The following is a 23,329-nucleotide window of genomic DNA, read 5'->3' on the forward strand; positions in this document are numbered from 1 at the left end:
ACTAAACACAATTTCCACTGTGTACATCAGGGCCCACTATAGTGTATACTTTGCAGCCTTTCGAAACATGCCTTTCATTATATAGATCCCACCACCGTTTCATTTGGTGTTCATTATACTCAAATAGCTAAGTCTTTGGGTCATTCTAAAGGATGCTCTTAAGATCTAACTTGGAAAAACTGTGAATGAATTTTCAAACATTATCAAATGCAATGCCTACCTTTTAAACAGTAAAAGTTTATTTGCACAGATTTAGTAATATGAGATACAACATAATTCATGGAAATCAACCACAATGCTGATACTTAATAGATTATTCCAAATATTAGACATTACAGTTTAAATCTCAACATTAGCTCTGATGTTGGAGTAACATTTCAGTTAATAAATAATTGTGAATATGACCATATGTTCAGTTTATTCTCACCAGTTTATCATGAATTACAATTGTGATTTGGGTCATAAAAGTGATAAACAATTATATTTTCATAAACTGCCTGTTTATTTAATTAATCCTGAAGAGAATCTAAAAATATATTCTCATGGGTTATATAAATTAGGTGTATTTTTTAGCTCTTGGATTTTACCATGCATGGGTAACACTATAACTGCTTTCATAGGATATGGTCATTTGCAAGAGTGAGTGGCCCCAGGTTTTGAGCACTGAATTAAATGTCTTCTATGTTTTTCAGAGAACTATGAATTTCAAAAGTTAACTGTTATTTTGGGGTGATCTATAAAGTATTACCCTACCAATGCAAACACACAAAATTGGTGGTAAAGAAAGTGAGTTTAGTTCATTACACTTTCCAGATAGTAGTCACATCTTCCTAATAATTTTGGTGCCATAAACATATTAAGAAAGGCAAAATTACTTTCAGGTATAAGATATTCTGCATTTGCACATTCTATAGGGCTTATAATGAGAAGTTATATCAGGCTTATATTGTCTGATAAGGCTCTTTTTTTGAGCTCCTACTGTCACTAAGGCAATTTGTCAAACGTTCATGACACGTGGGGATAGTAGCAACATGCTGCAACAAAGGGCCTCACCAGGATTAATTTTAGTGTTTGAATTTGCTATTCGATTTTAGAATTTTTCTGCTCTTTATTGAATTTAAACCAGTAAGTAAGTTGCCTGGCTTCTTGCCCTAAGAAGAATATTTTGTCCTATTTGGAATCAGACCTCTAATAATCAGATAGTTTAATGCCAATATATATGTTATTCGAATATTTCTAATCTCTTTGTAACATTTTCGAGACTGAGCGACAGCTAGTACCTATTAACTGCATTAGAAGAGTCAGAAAGGGTAAGAATTTATGAAAAGCATTAAATGGTAGAAACAAAGTGTAGGGCTCTTACATTTAGGCAACAATTTGGGTACCAGAAAATATTTCCTTCCAGTGTAAAAGTTTAGGACTCTGAAAAAAATGCCAACTGCAACAATGAAAAAATATATTCAAATTCTGGTCCCCCAAAGTTTAAGAAAGCCCCCAAACCTAAAAATGACTCTTACTCTTTGCACTTCTTTTGACAAACTATATACATTTTCTTTGTAGGGACCATCTTAAGTTTTGGGGCGCTTGTATTTTTCCATAGGGAAGAGATGGTTGGCATTGCTTCCTGGCTGGGTATAATTCATTTATGTCCTTCCATTTTTTTCTCTCTGATCTCTTTTCTGTATATCTGTCAGCAGCACTCTCCTGGGAGCAGCACGATGCACTTCATTAATAAGAAGGGATTAAAGGAAAAAGCCCTCGTCTCCTAATACACTTGGATAATTTGGTGCCATCCACAAGGCAATAGACCCCTGCTGCATAGATGTCATTAGAAAGGTACAATTTCATTACTTTTTACTGGCAGAGCCTTGAGTGAAATACAAAATATGTTGTCTCATATGCAGGGGAAAAAAGTGCTAAAGCTTTCATTCACTTCATGCTTCTAAAATAGTAGAATGCAAAAATATATTTTATGGTTTTTACATTTATATTGCCTTCCCTTAGTAGTCCTTGAAGTCAAGCTTTTATTAAACACTGAGCAAAATCAAGATTAAAAAGGAAATTATTTACATTCTTAAATCCTAAATGAAATTCATATTTTTAGTAACTAACACATACCTACTAAGTGTCAGGCACTCTCCTAGTTGCTGGAAAACAAATTATAAAAACATAATTCATGCCTTTTTTTAAGCATTAACATATTAAATATTTTAACTCAAAGTGAGTATGAAAGTGAGCGTGTAAGAAGTAAACCACATGGCTAAATAAAAGAGATTGTAAGCCAGTAAATTGTAAGTGTATTTGAAAAATCTGTTTAACTTTTCCTCGTTAACCTAACATTTGAGCTGACTTGTTTGCTGCTGGTTGATAGCATTATTTTTTAGGCTGACGCCCCCCCCCCGCCCCCATGTTAAGCCTTTAGTGGTATATTGTGCAAATGTTTGAAAACACAGACATAAACCATCATTAGAATCTCACCCTACTTCCTATAGATGCTGCCCCAAACAGGAAATGATGGGTCTCACTGGTGGAGAATGTGGCTCACCACACATCTGAGCAAGGGGCCTGGGATTTAGCAATCTGCCATAAAAACCATCAGTGACACTCCCAGGCGCTGCCCTGGTGTGATGACTCCCTGGGAACCGTGCGCGTCACTTTCCTAGCACCGAAGAGAATCAGGTTTAACAGTGGTCCATTATCTCACTGCCACAGACACACACCTACCACTAACACTAAAAAGTGGCACACAGTTGAAACCATGCATGGGAGAAGAAAGCCCTTGATTATCAGCTTATTTTCAAGCCGTTCTTTGCAGTGATGGGTTTTTGCTTCACTACCAGCTTTTGTTCAGTCAAATTGACATTTGCAGCTCCTTGTCTAAGATAAAGTCTAGCCTAGATGGTTAATATGATAGAGACTGGTTTCCAGAGACCATTCTACCAACCTAAGGCACAGCAGTACAGGAAGTGCAAAATATCTTGACAAATAAATGAGTCAGTAATGAAAGTACTTAAAAGCTGCGTTGGGCTACTGTGTAGATTATCTCTGCAAATCAAAGATTGGTTATCCAATCAGCATTGAATTCAGAGTGTTCTGATGTCCTCACCCTTTTACCCTGTAACCATGGCCTTCCTTGTCTCTCATGCATTTTAATTCACTAAAGTATCATCATACGTTACACTGAAGATTATCAACAAATCTCATGAGAAGTGAGAGAGCAGCAGACATGGGGACTGGACAGGGCCACTTTACACCTTCCAGAGTGAGCAGAGCTTCATAACAAATAGTGAGGATTCGGCTAGTCATGTTCTTGTCAAAAAGTAATCTCAGCTAATGTTTTAAATATAGATAACCAAGTCACAAACAAACACCCCCCCAGTTTTGCCAATAAATTACAAATATAAGCAAAATGGTTAAGTGGTTAAAAGCTTAGACTGTTAACCTCATGGGGTGTATTTGAGGATGTGCACTGAAAACAGATCAATGGTTTGATTCCAGAATATAGATTTCCTCTTTCCCTATGATTTTTTATAATGGTAATTTTTCTTCCATTCCAGTAAGACCTTATGAGACTGTTTGTCCTGTTTTGTCATAATGTGTGTTTCTTAGGATTTGGCTGTTTTATTAGATGGAACCAATAAATATACAGGGTTTCTGAACATTCTTCAAATTTCTGGGCTTTAGGTCCACAATACCTTGGGCACTGAGGAAGAGGAAGGAATATTATGAATTGGAGTTCCGGTTGAAAGTTGGGTATTTGAAATATAAATGGAAACCGTTCACAATATTGACCCTTGTCAATATTCTCTTGCCGAGGTAGTTTATAATAAGGGACTGCCCATAAAAGAGCTGGTTATAGTTCTCTCTTGAATGTGCATGACTCTGGGACATACTGTCCCTTGCCATTGAAAAACTTGACTCAGTGGAATAAATAAAATGAGAAATGGCAATCCCAGAGTCCTGGCCGAGGAGGAATAAGCAGATAGGTATGTCTATTAAGTTCTGTCAGGCAAGACTTAACCAAATCCTGATACACATTTTTAAATCGATTATTCATAAATGGTGACAATGAACTAGATTCCTATTTGCTTTGGGGACACTTTAAGAAGACTTCTTTTTTAGATTTGGAATTCAAAATAGGTTTCTTCCATTCCTCCCTGGTAGAACAAAGAAATAGTTCTTGTCTAGACTGAATAATAAGACATGAAAAAACAACCCTGCACGTGTCTAATTTATAACAAATCTGTTTCCTTAATGGGTGGAAGGAAATCTGAGGACAGTTCTGAGGGCTCCTGTCTGTTTTCAGTGCCACCTTCTAGTCATACCGATGACAACACCTCGCCTGATGGGTCCTTCCCCTTCTTCTCCTCGCCCCGGTCAATGTCAATCACATGCACCACTCCAGGTTTTAGGATCAAGTCCTCAGTCTCCACCTGACTCCTGTTGTCCTCCACTTCCATGTAGCTCCGCTTTGTTTGCTGGGTAGCTTTGCTGAAGGCTTCTTTCAAACGACGTTTGAGTTCAACATCTGGACAGAAGACATACTCGTAAAGGCCACCAGCGAGGACAGCTCCTATGATCGGTCCAACCCAATATATCTGGGGGAAAAGATGGGAGAATTATAGAGTGAAAGTGGAGGAGAACTATTCCTTTGACCAATTCATGAATATAGAGCTTAGCTGGTTTACATTAAGAGAGCAAATGTGTTGTGCAGAAGATAGCAGGATTGAAAAGAATAAAAGAACATATACCATATGCATGTCAGAGATCCGTAAATTGCTAAATAACATTTGAACAGAAAACAGGGAAAGACAATTTTCTCTTTTCTTGCTTCCATTAATTATTTTCTTTCCATTTTCTGGTAATCCTTAAAGTCAAGTGAGCTCCTCGTTGATGGTACTGCACATTAAGTGCACTCTGAGAATTCTTCAACTAAAATAGGAAAAAATTTTCTGGAGACCACTTATCTTATTTTCTTAATATCACCATCTTATGTTGGTTTTCTACATAATCGCGATCAACATACAGATTTTTTTCAGTTGAGCCTTAGTTATTCAGCAGAGCACGAAAAATGGAATCCTAGCTCCACCACTGAGCAATTTGGTGAGTTCTTAAATCAGTTACTTAACTTCTTTTATTATTTTTTTTAATATTTTATTTATTCATTTGAGAGAGAGAGAGTACGAGCGCAGGGGTGCGGTGGGCAGAAGGACAAGCAGACTCCCCACTGAGCAGGAAGCCTGATGGGGGACTCCATCCCAGGACTCCTGGGATCATGACCTGAGCTGAAGGCAGACACTTAACCAACTGAGCCACCCAGGCGCCCCAGTTACTTAACTTCTTAAACCTTAATTTCCTCATCTGCAAAGTGGGGATTATAGGAACACATATCTCATGGGTTGTAAAAATTAAGTTGAAATAATACTTGAGAAGTATTTATTAGTTCTAATTTCATAGTGGTCAGCTCATTCCATGTTTCCTAGACCATTTAAAATTGTATGCGAGTAGGCTGGTCATCAGTCATTTTCTGTATGTTATATGCTTTTCTTCCTTAAAACCTGGCTATTTGATTTAATTGAAAATGTCATGGTTTGTTCATTACTCTTCTGGCAGAGCACTTTCATCCTAACAGTTTTAACCATGGTCACTTGGTGGAAAATAAACCAGTACTGAGTTTATGAAATGATGGTTAGTTGAGGATTAGCAACTCCATAGGATTTTTAATTCAACAAATGGAAGCTTCTTATCATATTGTTATTGTGTCTAGAATAAACTAAATCTTCAGTTTCAGGAAACTTCAACACTTGCTTGGAGCATATATATGCAGCAGAATATTAGATTCAGTGGAACAACAGAAACCTTGCTTATTGAGCCAGCTGTACTTAGACTTGTATTAACTCACATAATTCCAACAGCAACCTTTGAGGTAGATATGATTCTTATTCTTATTTTAAGGGTGAGAAAACTGACACCCTGAGACAGTAAGAAGCTTGCTTAAGACGTCATGCTTAGCAAGTGCCTGAACTGGGATTTCAGGTCTGTGTGATTTCAAACCTCCCTTTTGAACTACTACACTGCTTTCCACGATACCTCACTTTTCTCATTTGAAAAAAAATAGGAGGCATGCTTCTGGCTTAAGACACTCTCGGGAAATTAATTTCACATAGCATCTTCATTGCAAAGTCTAAAGAAAATTCAAAATTTGAACTGTAGCTGAGCACATATACTTAACATGGAAACTACTTGTAGAGTGGCTACAAGAACCAAGCTCCTTATCTTGAATGGAAAGAAACTGTGTGGAGTTGACCTTCTCCATGCCCTTTCAAAGGAGAAACGAGAGCCCTCCTCTAAATGTCTTTGCATTCTGTTCCTTTGATAAGAGCTCATTAGATAGATTCTATTCCCCATGGTAAAACTCCCAAAAGGGAGACAAGGGACTGCTAAGTAATTATAATGCATTCCTAAAACAAGTACGAAGAAGACATCTGGCTACACGCTCCCCAAAAAGATCAAATCTTTTTGCTCTTCCAAAACAAAGTCATTATGTACTTTAAAATGACTCTCAAAATTTGTAAGAGTAAATAGTTTTAATTGCTAAAAATACAGATAGAGATTATGAAGATGAAAATTAAAATAATGTCATACTTAGAAAATTCACCATTAATATTTAGATATTATTCTAGTCTATCAATCTCCATCTGCAAATATGTTGTAAATTAGTTTTAAAATCTATACAACCATTACTACAGAATGGACATTTGTGTTCAATAAGATTAAGTTTGTTATAAAACAGCCAAGAAGGGGAATTTAATTCAGTCCACAAGCTAAAAAGTTTCCTACTAATCAAATTCTAGCTAGCCTACTGCAACTAGTAGGTAATTAATAAAAACGTATATTTTCATTCACATTTTAAAGTCCTCATAACTAAAATTAAAAAATTGTTAGTTTTCTAAATTTTGATTACAAAAGTAGTTTGAATTTAATAAAGTTGAACTTACAGTTCTACTTTTACCATAAGCAACTATGTACTGCCCATTAAAAATTTCCATTCCTGTTAATGTGTCAAATGTGTTGAGATATAAATGGATATATCAGTGGCAAAATGACCAATCTTGTGGATGCTATATATTGACATTCTTTTCATGGCTCAGTCTAAAATCTTGCTTTTGAACACTGAGTCTCATTTTTTAATGATAGAAATTACTTTTAAAGACTCAATACTCTTTTCTTAGCAGTGAATGTCTATAGTATTCTTATAATCTGTTCTCATTTGTAATGTACACTATGGCTGAGTGGATGTAACTGGGTCAATAACCAGTGTGTGAATGAGATTAAAACATAAGTGACATGTTGTTATATTCATGAATTAAAAATAAAAGCTGTAAAATAGCATTCGCAGCATGTAAATGATAATAAGAGGTAGCCCTACTTGAGGCTGGCTTACATAAGTCTCATATTTTCATTGGTTATTATAAGTTAGTATATGAGTGGCCTTAAAACTGTCACATTATTCATTTAAGGGATTTAAATTCCTTTGTTGTAAGAAACAATTGAAATAAAATTGATAGCAATATTTAAAAATGGATATCACTACTCTCTGGAAGCACTGCCACCACATTAATAAGGAGGTTAGCCATGAGACTGGAAAGTGTGCCTCTTCTGAAAGTCACTTATGTTTCCAGCTCTGGCTATGGTGATAACAGCATAAACATCTGTACCATTTATTCCTCTCCATCTGCAGTTCAAATGCTTCCAACTTACATACTATTAATTGGGTTCATGCTTTTGTAAACAAAAAAAGATAAATATTTTTGCTATGGGCAGTGCTTGTAAGCATTTCTTTCTTCTTTTTCTTTTAGTTTTTTTTTGTATATATTTTGTTATGGCCAGGAAGGCTTTACTTTCAATTATTTAAACACCATATTCACCGTACCACCCTGATTATCACTTGGTCCACACAGACAACCTCCATGTAAAATATATTCTGCAGCAGTCTATCAGATATAGTGCCCAGAGCAGTGCTTATTAAAAAAGAAAGACTATTACTAAAGGCCCCAAACAGATATAAGATGAGACATTTTAAAGTAGATTTGTGCTAGTCTCTCCTTGGTCTTTATGAAAGGTGTAGTAAAGTGGGGAGTCAAGGTTGGGAGGAAGTAAGACACCTCTCGAGGAAAGAAAGAGAAAGAGCTTCATGGGTAATTGTCCTCAACTGTAAGAGGACAGAAACTGTCAACATAATGGTTACCCAGTGGTTTTCCCAATTTCCCATGATAACTGCAGGTCCAAAGGATCTGGCGGGGTTCATGCTGGCACCAGTGTAATTGATCTGTAGGGAAAAAGAAAACAACCTCAGACATTGCTGGAACAGGAGTAGTAGCAGGAAGCATTCACTGCAATTTGCTACCACTTGCCAAGTCAGTTAGAGGAACGGTCAAGATGTTAGCAGCCATATCAAGATGCTCATCATAAAGTTAGCAAAATAATCACCTAAAATGGACAGATGTGGCTAGATACTAAAGAACTACAGCTGTAAAACACATCTTTAGGCCAGCTCTAGGGTGAGGATAAATGAAATGAATCAATTATTTAAATGGACTTGCAAACTTACTGCAAATAAATGTCCAATCGCAACAGAAAATCCAATTGCTAAAGCTACTGAACCAGTGACATCAGTCCGTTTGGAGTCACAGCTGGCAAAAATAGTAAACACCAACTGAAATGTGATTATCAACTCCACCAGGAGACCGTGACCAGCGGTAAGATTTCCATGAACCTAAAAAGAGAAAAATGCTCCATCTGAATTGAAGCACAAGTGCATTTTCTGTGATAACATATCATTGTGAAAAGCATATTTCATCGCTGGAAAAGACAATGGCTAATTGGAGTCATCTGTTCCACCCCACAAGTGAGACACTCCCCCTGCATCCAAAAAAGGAGGAATAAATTTCCACTCATTTTGGGCCATCACAGATAATTAATTACTCCTACAATGACCAAGCGGGAATTTGTGCTGAATGTCCTTTTCTACAAAGGAAGCAAAATGTGCCAATGCTGCATTTAACTTACAAAGGAGTTTCTGGAGAGTCTTGTAATTTTATAAGGCAATGATTAAATCCTTTAATTAGGTTTAAATTAATTAATATATATTTCAATTAAAATTTAAACTGTGTGTAGTTTTTAAATCTATCCTGGTGCTGAGCTAACAACGGATATTCCAAATCAGTTGAGAACAAAAGTAGGATCAAATGCCAATTTATTTTTTTAAGTGTAATCCTAGGTATAGATCATTTTAATTCCCATGAACATGACAAGAAACAAAATTGTTTCTTCTGCTAGTGAGCTAACAAATAGTTGCAATAAAAATGCCTTAAGCTAAATATATAGTCTAGTATAGTCATTGGGATAAGAGCGAGAGCAAAAAAGGAACACAATTTTTGTGCCACCAAGACTTAATAATATTCAAGTCACTCGATAGCAAACAATGATTATATATGGATACATTCAATGTTGCTGGGATCAGTTGTCACCCCTATCAAGAATCATCAGAAATTCTTTGGGAAGAAATTAGCAATTTTAGGAAAGTCTCTCAGGCCACTGGGGTATTACTTAGCAGAGTCTGCAAGAAGCCTGGAGTCCCAGTTTGAAAATAAGAGCTAAAGATGCTACCGTGGTGACCCCCAAGCCCCCCACCACACTGGGAGGTGTGACGAGGTAGAGAATCCCAGCTCCAATGATGGCTCCCAGGCACTGTGCTGCGACGTAGAAGACAGACTTGGCGATGCTAATCTTCCTGGTGCACACCATGGCCACCGTCACAGCAGGGTTGATGTGGCCGCCGCTGATGTGGCCAAAGCACTGCACCATGGTCGCAATGCTGAGTCCAAAGCAAAGAGAGATGAGAACCATGTCGACAGGTAGTGGCTTTTCCGTTCCACCCCAGTTGATGGTGGATCCGAGGCTGAGGAGCACAAAGATGAGCATAGCCAGAAATTCTGCTGTGACTGCCTTCCAGAAAGCTTGAGTCCAGACCCCCCGGAAGGCCACCATGATGCTCTCTCTCTTACACAAAGGTCCACACTTGCTGAAATGAAAACAAATTGTGTCAGTCTACCAAAGCAGGGTTCAAGAATTTGGGTGAAGACTCCAGGCCTATATAGGCCGACTGTGGGGAAGGGCCCCTCGAAGGTTATTTGGATATCAAGAAAGATTGCTTCCAGAAAACCTTCTTAATTAATTAATTGTCTCCTTAATGGTCAAATGGTGATGCTAGCCTCCTTTTGTTAAATATTCGAAGATCATCCAGTTGCATTGATTTGCCCCTAGAAAGAAAAATGTCTAAATCGAGTTTCTTCTTTTTTTTCCTAAAGATTTTATTTATTAATGAGAGACACAGAGACAGAGACAGAGATAGAGAGAGGCAGAGACACAGGCAGAGGGAGAAGCAGGCTCCATGCAGGGAGCGGGACGTGAGACTCAGATCCCAGGTCTCCAGGGTCAGGCCCTGGGCCGAAGGCGGCAAACAGCTGAGCCACCCGGGCTGCTCTAAGTTAATCCCCTCAGAGCAAGTTTTTAAGTTTGTTTTCTTTCTTTCTTTCTTTCTTTCTTTCTTTCTTTCTTTCTTTCTTTCTTTCTTTCTTTCTCTTTCTTTCTCTTTTCTCTTTTTTAGTTTTTAAGTTTCCATGTACTTTTAACATGCCATTTATATTTTGAACGTAAAGCAATTTAAAAAAATAGGGAGATCTTTTGCAGTTTTGCACTTCGATGCTCCAAAATTCGCATTCTGGGCATTCTGCAAATGGGTTTGTGGGGCGTGATTCTCCTCTCCCCCAGCAGAGACTGCGGATTTAGGCGGGAGGCCAGCGAGGAGGAGCCCAGGAACGCTGAAGCCCTGAAGGCCGTCTTTGGAGCAGGTAAAGTCGTTCGGGGGAGGGGAGCTCAGGGTGACCGGCAGGGGTGGTGGCAACCGGCGGGGCCTGGACAGGGACACTCCCTCCTTCTCTCCTGCGGACCTGGACGCGCGGCGCTCGGCGGTGTCAGCCTCCGGGGCGGGTGCCAGGTGGGCAAACAGCAGCCTCGCAGCGCCGGCCCCGCCCCCTCCCAGGCCCCGCCCCCTCCCCGCCAGGCCCCGCCCTCCCCGCCAGGCCCCGCCCTCCCCGCCCAGGCCCCGCCCCCTCCCCGCCCAGGCCCCGCCCCCGCCCGAGTCCCAGGCATCCGCGACTGCCGGGCGGGGCAAAGCTGCATCCTGGCCTCCGTCAGGCTTTTGCAGGGCTGGGGGGCAGCCCCTTCGTGTACCTCTCCCGCCCTCCACCCGCGAAGCTACCCCTCAGACACGCCTCCCCAAAGGGATCCTGGAGGCGGGTGTCGCGCCCCAGGCACCCCGCCCAGGGGGACGGTGGTCCTGGGAGCAGAAGCCTCCGCGCTGTTCGCCAGCGTCTTCTTGGCGGCCTCCTCCTCCTCCCGCGGGGCCCAGAAAGACGGCGGGCGCGCCTCTTCCGGGGGACCTTGTACGTGTGTGTTGGGAAGCGCAGGGGGTGGGGGGCAGCAAGACAGCCATTGCGAGGAGGCACTTGCTTCCTCCAGTCTGGTCTGTTTTCCTCTTATTGTCTGAGGATCTTTGGAGCTGAGAAGGGATGCGGCTCGAGGAATTTAGTGCCAGCTGCTCGTTTGGGCAAGAAGTGGCTAGAATTCCCGACATGGAGGGCAATTACTCTAGTTACTCGATTATTCCAGGCACTTGCCCCTCTCCTTTGCCTGTTTTACAGTCGTGAGAGCGAAGAGCTGTGGAGAGGCTCTGATCACCAGAGGACTATGAAAAGGGTATTTGAACAGATTAGAGTTTTTATAGCTTTCCCCTTGGTATATAAGGAAGAGAACCCCCACCCCCACCCCACCCCACCCCCACCCCCACGCCTTGCTGTTCTCAGGAGCCTGGGTTCTGCATGAGCAGTGGGGAAATGCTGTGCCAAAAAGGGCTAGGGGAATGCTCCCTTGACCTTTAGGATCTCAAGACAGCCTCTGCTTTGATAAGGGACTTTGCTTCACAGTTGGCAGGAGAAACCCACTTTCTGCCCAATCTGGGGTGGCTCCAGAAGGGGGACAGCCAGCCCTGACCTAGGTGTCTTCTGCTCGTGAACTCCTCCAAGTGAATCATGTAATTACAAGAAAGCCCAGCTGGGCTGACGATGACATCATATTCCCCAGAGGAAGAGAAAATAAAGAGACAAAACAGCACTTGGAATGGGGCAGGGAGGATGCCCTGGGAGAGATACTAAGAATGTCCCAAAGGGGGCGAAACTCAAAGAACTCACAGATTGGAAAAGAAGTTAGGAAGGGGGCTTTCACGCTCACCAGCAGCGCCCGGCCTCCACCTGCAGACGGCAGGGCGAAGGGGCTACCAGAGGTGCTGGTGGTCTGTGGCTGGGGGCTGTGGGAAAAAGAAAAAGGACAAAGCAGGAAGGGAAGGAGGCTGGTGGGCAGGAAGCCTCAGGTTCCTTTTCAGCAGCACAGATCACCAGGAGAGGCGGGGCCCTGGCAAAAGGCCGCCTCCTGGCCATACAGGTCTCCCTCACTTTTCCCAGTCCCCCAAGTTCTATCTCCCTGCCTATTCGCACATGCTTCTCCAGAGACCTAATTTAAGAAACTCAGTTGCTCTTTCAACTTCAAATTTTCATCAGCCAGAGGAATTAAAACAACAACATCATCATCATAAAAAACAACCAACCAAACAACCCCCCAAAACCCCAAATAGAGAAATATGCTCCGTAACAGTGCATTTAGCTTTTTTGGAAAGCCTACAGAATCTAATCTCTGTCCAGGGCAGAGCTGAACAGCCTCAGTTAGCTGCGAACCCCAAAGTTCCCAGGCAGCACATACATACCCCTGGTCTTACAAGTGCTCACCTGGGCAGGCACAGGCTGTCATAGCTCCTGTTCTTATCGGCAGTGTTCCCTTATGCGTTCACACTCGCTGAAAACGGATCAACACTATTTGTTTTGCTTCTTTCGCCCCAGAACAAAGGGGGTTTGTTGATGTGCCCGGGTTGTACTGAACCGGCCACATTACTTTCTAGCTGAACACATAGCCTGATCCACTTCTGGGCAGCTGAACCTCCGGGTGAGTAATTTTTCTGATGAAAAATACTGCAGATAGATTCACCTCCGTAGGGTAATTTCCCTGTGCAGGTGCAGGTCTCCAATATTTGGAGGATTTGGCAACAAAGCATCCTTCTTTTCCTGCTACTTTCTCTATGCTTCTCTTATGAATATGCCCAGGACCCAGATCTAAGAGAATCACCTACCTACCCTCTAGTTTCCTTCTAGATTCTATCTGAGACGGCACATCTATCTATAACAAAGGAGTCAAAATTTCATCTTTTGGCCCCGTTCTTTGTCCCCTGAGGGCAAAGAAGGACTTACCCCCACTGCCTTGCTGCGGGTCTGCCACTCATGCCTTCCCCGGCCAGAGTGCAGCTCTCATTGCCTGCCCCCAAGCTCTGGGAGTCAGATTACGGCCACTTGTCTGATTGGGTTTTTGGAGTGAAGGGGTGGAAAGACTCTGCACCATGTGGCAATCGTCAAGTTCTATTTGAACTTGAAATAACTTTTCTCCACCTGATCATGGTAGACACAGGGCATTTCAGGAACACAAAATGTTTGCTTACATTGTATTTCTTTAGCTGGTAATCTTTGAAAATGAGGATTTCCTCACATTTTATTTGAATTCTTCCCACCACAAAGAATTGCTGAGAGTCTGTCTTGTTCGGTTATGTGTTGGGGTTGAAATTGGGCACCCATGAGAAAGCAGATCTGTGTTATCCAGCAGTTGAGATAAATTGAGATCTGGGCTGTAGTGCATTTGCTTTTGGGAGGCTGAATATTCAGTGGGTTCTATTTGAAGTTTTTGACCTGAGAAGTGGCATTTTAAGTACAATGGGTAAGTCCATTTGTAGCCTGGGCAGCACTGATTTGAATAATAGGAAAATATGAAAAATAGCAAATAAGACTACTCCGGGGTGCTCCACTGACTGTTACATTAGTGACAATTATTGAGTAAGAAGTAGCAAATCTAAAAATGTGGAGGTTGGGTGGGGACAAAATTTTTGGAAATCGTAGGTAAATTTAATATCTGCAAACCTAGGGACAAGATTGAGTACATCATTTGTGGGCCCAGTGTGGAATGAATGCATCACAATTACAATTTTTTGCTTTCTTATCTTGTTTAGAGACGTGAGATTTGGGAATGGCTGAAAAGCTATTAGAAAGAGGACTTAAAATTTTGAGTGTGACAATTTTATTATTGTCTCAAGCATTCTCAAATAACGAAGATTAAATTTACATCTTTAAGAATGTGGTTGCACACTAATGGTTGTCTATCAGAGGGTTTGGCCTTCGTAAAATGCGCTCCCTGAAGGTAGGAATAAATTCTGAGGAGATGGGGGAAGAGGGCATTTATGTGAATCTACAAAGAACACTCAAACCTTTTGGTGTGGATTCTTAAAGCTGTTTACCACTCAGATTTTAGAGTGTGATTTAAACAAATGAATCACAAAAAGTTTTTAAAAATTTAAAAACGTTGATTTTCTAGACAGATGTACTGATTGCTCTGACCCCAAGACCGTTGAGTCAGAAGGTACCGTGAGGTCTATGAACCCAAGGAAGGATGAGTCCTTCCAGCAGTGCTGAGGTCCTTCCTTGCGAAAGAAACCTCTGATCTTTTCCACAGGAACCCACAATGAGTGGTGCTCCCTCAGGGCTGCTGGTTGTTGAGAGGACATTTTTCAGGTCCTCTCTTTGCAGGTTGCCCTAGGCTCATTAGCATTCACTCTCTGGCCTTGGCAAGTTCCCGTCACCATTTTACAAAGTGCCAGCAAAACTTGGTTACCAGGGTTTCTCAGACTCTTTCTCTTTCTTCTGGCTGGCTGATCACTACCCTGGTAGCATATGTTGACAGTTCCTAAGGGATGGCTATTCCCACCAAGGGAAGGGCCACCCGAATTGGCACCAATTGGCACACTTATTAGTACTCTGGGCAGAGTGGTTTACAATTGACCAAGGATTAACCCTTCACCTACTGGCGGTAGTTTTTCTTATTAGGTATTAATTATTGTCTTTTTTTATGTTTGAGGAAGTATTATCGATTCTCCTGAAACACTTTCAACCTTGCCCTATAATTAGCTGCTTGCTTGACTTTTCTTTGGACTCAGGACAGAGTTTCCGATAGAATTGTCTGGGGTGATGCGTGCAGGATAAAGATGGAAGAAAGCAGCTTCAATGCGTTTGTGAGGATGGTGTGGGCAATATGGGGTGGGAGCAATGGTGAATATAAGTAACAGCTTCTAAGTTGATCAGTTTTGAACCGGCCTGGGCCCAGGCCCAAATGGGATTTGGAATCTTAAATTTTTTCCCCCATTGGTAACTTGAAAAGGGCCTAATTCATTTAACAATGGAACACCAATTTACTGATTAAATCTTCTTGACTTTTTCTTTTAAAGATTCTATTTATTTATTCATAAAAGACATACAGAGAGAGGCAGAGACATAGGCAGAGGGAGAAGCAGGCTCCATGCAGGGAGCCCCATGTGGGACTCGATCACTGGGATCACAACCTGAGCCAAAGGCAGATGCTCAACCACTGAGCCACCCAGGTGCCCTTCTTCTTGACTTTCATATTGTATAGTGCTATGATCTTTGGGGTTATGGTAACATGGCACATTGATTTAAGATCAGTGTTCTAGGAGAAAAATGAGAGAAGAGTAAATGAAAAATTCAAGGGTACTCAGCAAAACTCAGCTGATTGACACACTTTGCTTCCAAATTTTTAATGTAGCACACCACACTGTTTTCTTTTGGTGCTGATGTATATCTTTGGGGTTTGTGGACTCTTTCTCTCACCCTTGCCCTTGGAACTTTTAATATTTCTTCACGTATTCAGAGATTGAAGACTAACACAAAAGCACTAAAAATGCCAGCAGTGCCTCAGTACCAGACGGGAAGTGTCTCCAGGCTGATAGGGGCAGATTCAATCGCAAGTCATAAATCTTACTTTGCTTTTCATGAATCTCAGCATCATGAAATCCCCCCAGAGCACTTATATATCAGTATGTTCATTAAAAACAAACAAATAAACAGAATAACAGCGGCAGCCACAACCACAACCCCCACAACAAAGGGCTTTAATAGAGCTTTGTTCCCTTTTCAAAGAGATGTTGCCTTACTGTTAGAATTCAGAGTGGTTTCCAGAAATATAGTTCACCACCAAAAGAGTGAAGTAAAAATAATAAAAAAAAAACCCAGCAAGGAGCCAAAATGCTCGCCTTTGTCTCCCATTTCTCAGTTAGGTGAATCTTAGAGGACTGAGGTCTTTCCATTGGAAGTGGAAACTTTCAGAGATCATCTCTGGCCCTGCCCTTGTGCCCCCACGGATCCAGGTTTTCCCGTTTGGTACAGCAGGCACATTTTCCTTGATTCACATCCAGGCGGACTCTGCTTTGGCTGGGGAGTTGTACTCTGCTGACATTTAAGGCAGGAATTCCCTGGGAAAATAGTCAAGAGATTCTTTTGGTGCTGCTGGCAGGGCTCCAAAGGGTTTAGGGTTCCCCTCTCTAGACGAATGGGGAGGGAGGCAAAGAGAAACAGAAGGACTTTATTGAGTGACTGTATTTCATCTGAAGCTTGCACAAAAAAGCAGAAATGTGGTTGGATGACTGGATACTTTTCTTACCCCTTATCTCTTGCCCAGCTATTGTGACAGTTTGGAGTTTGGTTGGGCATTTTAAAGGCCACTTGGACATCCACAGTGGAAAATCAGCTCTCCGGGGGAAGCAAAGGACTTTGGGATCTAATGGGTCATAGCAAAATGTTTTAAATGATCAATCATTGAAGTGCAGTCTGTACGAATAATTGTTCCAACATTTAAATTAAACGTGAACAGATGAGGAGGTAAACCAATGTTTTGGTGATTATTATCACTTGTTATCATACAGGAAAGCTCAGAATCCTCATGTTTTTAATAGATTAACCAAGATATTCCAAGTTTCAAACAAAGAGCAAGATGTTTAAAATTCTGTGCACAAAGGAGCTGTAATGGGGGGAGTAGACCAAAAAACCAGGCACTTAAAAAATACTTTGGAGTAATGCTAGAAACAGAACATTTTCTAACAAAGGAGCAGAAATGATCATCATCTGTGACCACAAAAAATGTGACTGACTCTCCTAGAACTACCCTTGGATGAGACTTTTACTAAAAACTTGCTCTTGCTACTTTCCTAAATCATCATAGGTCTCTCTCTTTGAACTCCTTAATTCTCTTCTTTAACCTTCGACAACCAGAAGAAATGTACATCTGAAGAAAATCCCAGGGCCTCTTAGAGGTGGCAAGTCTCCTCATGGTTTCACCTTCCCCAAATGTTCTCTCGAGCTACAGCTCAGTCTGTGTGCCTGCCATGGGAGGCTACACCGTGGCCACAGTTTGCCAGCTCCTACCTCTAAGGAGCCAGCTCAGGTGCTTCATGCATGTCCAACCCCCTTTCCTTCTGCCCTTGCCACACTACCCTCTGATTCTTTTTAAAACCCTCCTCAACATTTATCTACTCCCTGAAACATGCCTATTGCAGACTTGCTGAGCTCTAGTCACTTGACAGAGCCCAGAGCAACTGTAAACCTCTGTGATGCTCTACAGTCATGACTAGGTAATGTCTTTGTCTCGTTTACTGGTGTTTTGGTGGTAGTTTACTGTTTGTTTCTTTCTTTTTGGGTCTAAACTGAAGTTGTGGCATATATATGTTCTGTTTAATTCCTTACTGTAACGATGCTGATGATAATGATGGTGATGATGATGATCATGAAGTGACAGCAACGATTTTGGTGTGATTTGGTGATTGTGCAGGAAGAGGGGAAGGAGTAAGAGTTGGCAGTTTGGACTCTTATCACTTCACTGTTCTTGGCTCTGGGCCACTCGATGCCCCTGAACTGCTTGTTCATCTCTGAAAAGGAATGGAGCGTTTCTCTGTCCTGTCTTTTGGCAACAGTATGGTAAATCCAGATGCCTTGCTCACCCTATACTGGTTTTGGACCACCTCTACCATGGTGTGCCTCTATAGTATTTTGCTTCCCCAGATTCCATCACAGAATTAGTCCCAGCGTGCTGGAATCACCTGTTTATTGTCTACCTCCATCATTAGTCTGGAGTCAGAGTGAGAGCAGGGAATACTCTCTTAGTTGTCTCAATGGCTAGTTAACCTTAGTAATTAATTGTTGTATCCCCAACACCTAGCGTGAATCCAAGACACATTTCAAAAAACATTGTGGGATACATAAGCAGGTGAATGGGGCTCCAGTAAGGTCATATTAGCAGATGTGCTTTACAAACCAAATTAGTCAATGAGAAGTAAGACGATGCTGTTGTTTTTGAGAAAAAAAAAAAAGTCAAGAAACTTATCCAGGCCAATCATCCTTGAAAAAGTCATGTATTCTTAATCTCATTTCCCATTTATAGAATGGAAGTTTTTCTAGCACAGGTAAGAATTTAGAAATAGTAAGTCATTAACTCATGTATAGTTCTTTGAAATAAAGGGCTAGGTAACAGCAAAGTATTAACATTAATAATAAAATTTTATAAACTACAAATGGGCATAGATAATTCCAAGCCATACTTCAGAGTTTAAGGCAGAAATAATGTACTTTTTAAAAAGATTTATTCAAAAAAAGAGATTTATTTATTTATTTGAGAGAGAGAGGGATTGAGAGCTGGGAAGGGGAGAGGGAGGGACAAGGAGACACTCCCTGCTGAGTGCAGATCCTGACATGGGGCTCAATCTCATGAGCCTGGGATCATGATCCTGAGATCATGACCTGAGCCGAAATCAAGGGTCAGATGCTTAACCAACTGAGCCACCCAGGTGCCCCAAGAAGTAATGTTTTTGAAACTTTGCTTTACAGATTAATCTAAAATGACTTGGCAAATTTTATTCAAAAACAAGAAATTGACTCATACATCATCTCCTCATTGTCTTAATAACTCTTCGGGGATGATAGTACATGACATTTATGTTTCACATTTCCATGCAGGCCACTGAGTACTGCTAGGAAAAATAACACCAGTGAGGATTGATAATTTTACAAATCAATCATTTCTAAAGTACACTTGCTCCTCAACATCACCCAGCAATCTCTCTCATTCTCCAATCAGGAAGGAGATGAAAATTATTGGCAAGCAGGGACCTTAGCTGAAATAGAAAATGACTGGCTTTTCCTAAGCAGAGGAGACTAGTGAAAGGATATTGAGACTCAAAAAATTGAAGGGAGGCTGGGGAACCAGCTTGCAAGTGGCCACACCCGAGGCAGCTCCAGAAGTAGAGGCAGGACTTGCATCTTGGTTTCTGGGATGGATGGCCATCAAGAATTCCTCTTCTCGTATCATGGCTTTGAGATGAAAAGTCCCAGGAGTGAGCACTTGATCTTCTATCAGGGGGAAAAATGGCTTGCTTGGGGAGAGTCACCAGGAGTTATCCTGCCACCGAGGCCACACTCAGTGGGTGAAAGGTGATATTGATGGCAGCTAACTCTATTATACAAACTCAATCCTCACCTCCCATCATTCCTGATGCCCTCTCTTTCTAGTCATATGGGACTGTGTTAGTTAGCAGGGGCTGCCATGACAAAACACCACAGATTGGGTGACTTAAACACCAGAAGGCAAGAAGTCCCTGCCTAGATAACTTGTATTTTGGTCTTCAGAATACAATTTAAGTTTCATTTTCTCTGTAAAAATTTCCCTGTTCCTCTGATTTTATTTAGATGCCATTTCTCATTTCTTCCATAGCAGCTTCTGAAATAACTTTGTACTGGGCACCTGGGTGGCTCAGTGGTTGAGTGTCTACCTTTGGCTCAGGTCGTGATCCCAGGGTCCTGGGATCGAGTCCTGCATCAGGCTCCCTTGGGGGTCTGCTTCTCCCTCTGCCTATGTCTTTGCCTCTTTCTCTGTCTCTCATGAATAAATAAATAAAGCCTTTAAAAATAAGATAGAATACAAGAGCTTTGTACCTTTCCAGTTTTCAAGCATGTAAATCCCAAATTCCCTTCATACCTACCCTGCCCCCTCTGCAAAAGACTTGGGGTGCCTCAGTAAGGAGGTACAAAAATTAAAGGCCTTAAAGCCAGTACTTGACAATAAATGCTAGGAATCATGCATGGCGTTTCCAAATAGGGTTGCATTAGTTATAAATACATTGCTTGGTAATTAATGGTTTTATGTCTCTGCCTCTAACTCAAGAAAAAATTCCTTAAGGCAGAGACTGTGTGTTAGTTTTTTTGTTTTGTTTTGAATGTAAAATAAAACTATATTGGAAGTTTTGTGAATGTTCCAGTTTTATCTTCTCTTTTTGTTGTTTATTTTGTTTTCATTAATATAAATTTAATTAATTAATTTATTTTTGCTTAAAATTTTTATTTAAATTCTAGCTAGTTCACGTATAGTGTAATATTGGTTTCAGGAGTAGAATTTAGTGATTCATTACTTAAATACAGCACCCAGGGCTCATTATAACATGTGCCCTCCTTAATGCCCATCCCCTACCTAGCCATCCTCTGATATGCTTCCCCTCCAGTAACCCACAGTTTGTTCTCTATAGTTAAAAGTCTCTAATGTGTGTTATTTTTTTATGCAACCCTGGAAAAAAGAAGGTGGTCAACATTTTGGTTGGTTGGATGAATAAATGAATGGGTGAGGAGTTTACCAAAGTGGTTTCACATGTTTTTTTTATACGTTTATGAGATAAACAGTCTTATTTCCCTGGTTTAGATCTGAGTCAATGGAGAGTTTAAGTGATCTAGAAGGTTAGAAGTTAGACCAGATTTGTCATATATTATATATGTTATATAAATACATTTCCTATCTACTATGGGGCTGTTGGCTGCTTTTTAAGTACATTAATCCTTTCAGGGTACAAATGTACCTTTTCATATATTGCCCCACTTATTTGAGAGACTGAAGAGGAAGTTTATGTTTTGATTTTCTTTTGAAAAATAGAAGTATAGTTTGTAGAGAAATTGGCTAATTTGGGGTCATTTGATTCAGTCTTTTAACAAAGACAATCCTATTCTTGTTAACTGGTTAGATTATCTTTTTTTTTTTTTTTTTAATTAGCCTTTTCATTTCCATTGGGAGAGAACTTCAAAAAAAAGTGCAGTGAATCAGTAATGTACTGAATCAGTAATGAACTAGGAGTCCCGTTGACATCTGACAGTGGCTATACAACAGAGCATTGTAACAAGATGTAAGCAGTTTTATAGATGTACTCAGTATACAGTTTATAATTTTGTTGTAATAGTATTCTGTGGACTAGTCTTTATAATCACCCAAAGGGACATATGAAAATCAAGAGCAATATAATTATTATTTATTATTATTGCTAATATTTCCATTTTCAAAATGAGAAATTGTTGTGTGGAATAAATGAAAGAACTCTACGATGTCTTGGTGCTAGCAACATTACACCCTTCGACAGCCTATTACATGACAGATCACACAGAAGAAGTATGCAGACATACTGCTCTTCTCGTTCTGCACCACATTTTTAGTGGAGAGACTGCTTCACCGAATGGCCTGTGCTCATTGGATGTTTAGAGAGGCAGAAAGAGATTGTTAGTATCAGAACTTGTCAAAGCTGTTGACCCTGACTTTAGCTGAGATGACCTCAGCTTGACCGCAGCCCAACATGGGGATATTGCTTCTCAAACACTTCAGAGTATTGTGTAATCTTCTGAGATTTTAGCTGTGACCAAAGGAGAGCAAGTGCTTCCATTGCGAGGCAGTCTGAACTTCTAAAAGTGGTCAGAATTGCCCAGTCAAGGTCATGAACCAATCTAGAGTTTGGGTTCTGAAGATTTCACTTTAATCTTGGAATTTGTTCACTTTGGACTAGGAAGCTGAGCTTTGATTTTTTTTTTTTTTGGCATCAGATCTTCACTATGTAATGCCTTGAGTCAACAGGCCATATTATATCTTTTAAAAGAGAAAGTGAAAACAAATCCATTTAGCCGTATTCCCCAGTAAAATTGTTTGCTCTATGAAGCTAAAGTAAAACAACAAGATTGTCAATGGCCCAATCTTCTAGATTTGCATTTCAAAACCAATATTGGAAGTAGAATTAAAAATTGCATATTTATAAAATCATAATGTAAAGAGTGGACTAAACTACTAATAAAGTATTTTAAGACATTTTATAGTATCTAGAAATAAATTAGTTTAAATATTCAGTCTGGATTGCCTCTGGCAAAACATTAGCATTGTTAAAATGGGGCTGGTGGACAGACAGCTGTTCGAGATACTGTTCTTTCTATTTTTGTGTGGTTATAATATTAAATGGGTAAGAAATTTAATAACTATGCTAAAACCAGTTGGTGGAACACTCCATCCCAGCTGCTTTGGTTAGGTACAGAGAATATTGTCCCTGGGTCAGAAATGTTCACCCCAACCCCTGTCCCTATGCTGCTTAGCCATCCCTCTCTGTACGGCTCTGGCCAGGTGGTTCTCCTGTTCTTCAGAGCTGCTCATGGGTCCCTCAAACTCCTGACCTCCCTCACCCTATTCCCTCACTTTCCACAGATGACCTCAACATCTATATGTGGTGAGAAACAAGACCTCAGATGGGAAATCCTTCAAATTCTTGCCACCAAACCCCAAATGTCTTGGCACCTGTCGAATCCTTTCCTCTTTTTTTTTTTTTTTAAGATTTCATTTATTCATGAGAGACAGAGAGAGAGAGAGAGAGAGAGAGAGAGGCAGAGACACAGGCAGAAGGAGAAGCAGGCTCCATGCAGGGAGCCAGATGTGGGATTGGATCCCGGGGCTCCAGGATCATGCCCTGGGCCAAAGGCAGGTGCCAAACTGCTGAGCCACCCAGGGATCCCCCTCTTCCTTTGTTTCTTATGGGAGAAATCACTTTCCCTTTGTCTCGGATGGCTTCTTCCACTTTTGCTCTGGATGCCACCCTCTCTTGCATACTCTAGTGCCATTCTTTTTCCAGCTTTCTGGTCAAACTTTTTGATCACAGGAGCCCTTTACAGTTGAAAATTATTGAACACCCCAATGAACTTGTTTCTGTGACCTATGTGTACGTATTGACACTTACCATATTAGGAACTGAAACAGAATTTTAAAAAATTATAAATTAACTTTAAAAAATAAGCCCAGTACATGCTAATTAAATTGCATTTTAAATCACAAATATATTTTCCAAAACAAACAAAAAAAATAATGAGCAGAGTAATGTTATTTTCCATTTTTACAAATTTCTTTAATGTCTGGTTTAACAGAAGACAGATCCTCG

At 40.7% G+C, this 23,329-nt stretch overlaps 1 protein-coding gene across 2 annotated transcripts; it reads right to left on the reverse strand.

Annotated features, from left to right (window-relative positions):
- Positions 1–217: 217 nt before the first annotated feature.
- Positions 218–13,570, reverse strand: AQP4 (aquaporin 4). Of its 2 annotated transcripts, none has more exons than XM_072829110.1 (5): positions 13,419–13,570; positions 9,670–10,084; positions 8,612–8,776; positions 8,249–8,329; positions 218–4,598 (listed from the first exon to the last, which is right to left on the reverse strand). In XM_072829110.1, the coding sequence occupies exons 1-5, from the start codon at positions 13,448–13,450 to the stop codon at positions 4,320–4,322; spliced, it is 972 nt and encodes a 323-aa protein (XP_072685211.1). In that variant the 5' UTR covers positions 13,451–13,570; the 3' UTR covers positions 218–4,319. The 2 variants fall into 2 exon arrangements, with proteins under 2 accessions (XP_072685211.1, XP_072685212.1); XM_072829111.1 differs by lacking the exon at positions 13,419–13,570 and adding an exon at positions 12,903–13,054.
- Positions 13,571–23,329: the final 9,759 nt, after the last annotated feature.

The sequence above is a fragment of the Canis lupus genome, chromosome 6, assembly GCF_048164855.1.
Source record: "Canis lupus baileyi chromosome 6, mCanLup2.hap1, whole genome shotgun sequence".
Classification (NCBI taxonomy): domain Eukaryota; kingdom Metazoa; phylum Chordata; class Mammalia; order Carnivora; family Canidae; genus Canis; species Canis lupus.

Excerpts from the sequence above, each read along its gene's own strand:
- AQP4 (XM_072829110.1), bottom strand. The coding sequence starts at position 13,450 with ATGAGTGGCAGACCCGCAGCAAGGCAGTGGGG. Across the intron at positions 10,085-13,418 it reads CCCGCAGCAAGGCAGTGGGG|CAAGTGTGGACCTTTGTGTA; the intron begins GTAAGTCCTTCT and ends TTTTCATTTCAG. Across the intron at positions 4,599-8,248 it reads GAAATTGGGAAAACCACTGG|ATATATTGGGTTGGACCGAT; the intron begins GTAACCATTATG and ends CTTTTCCCCCAG.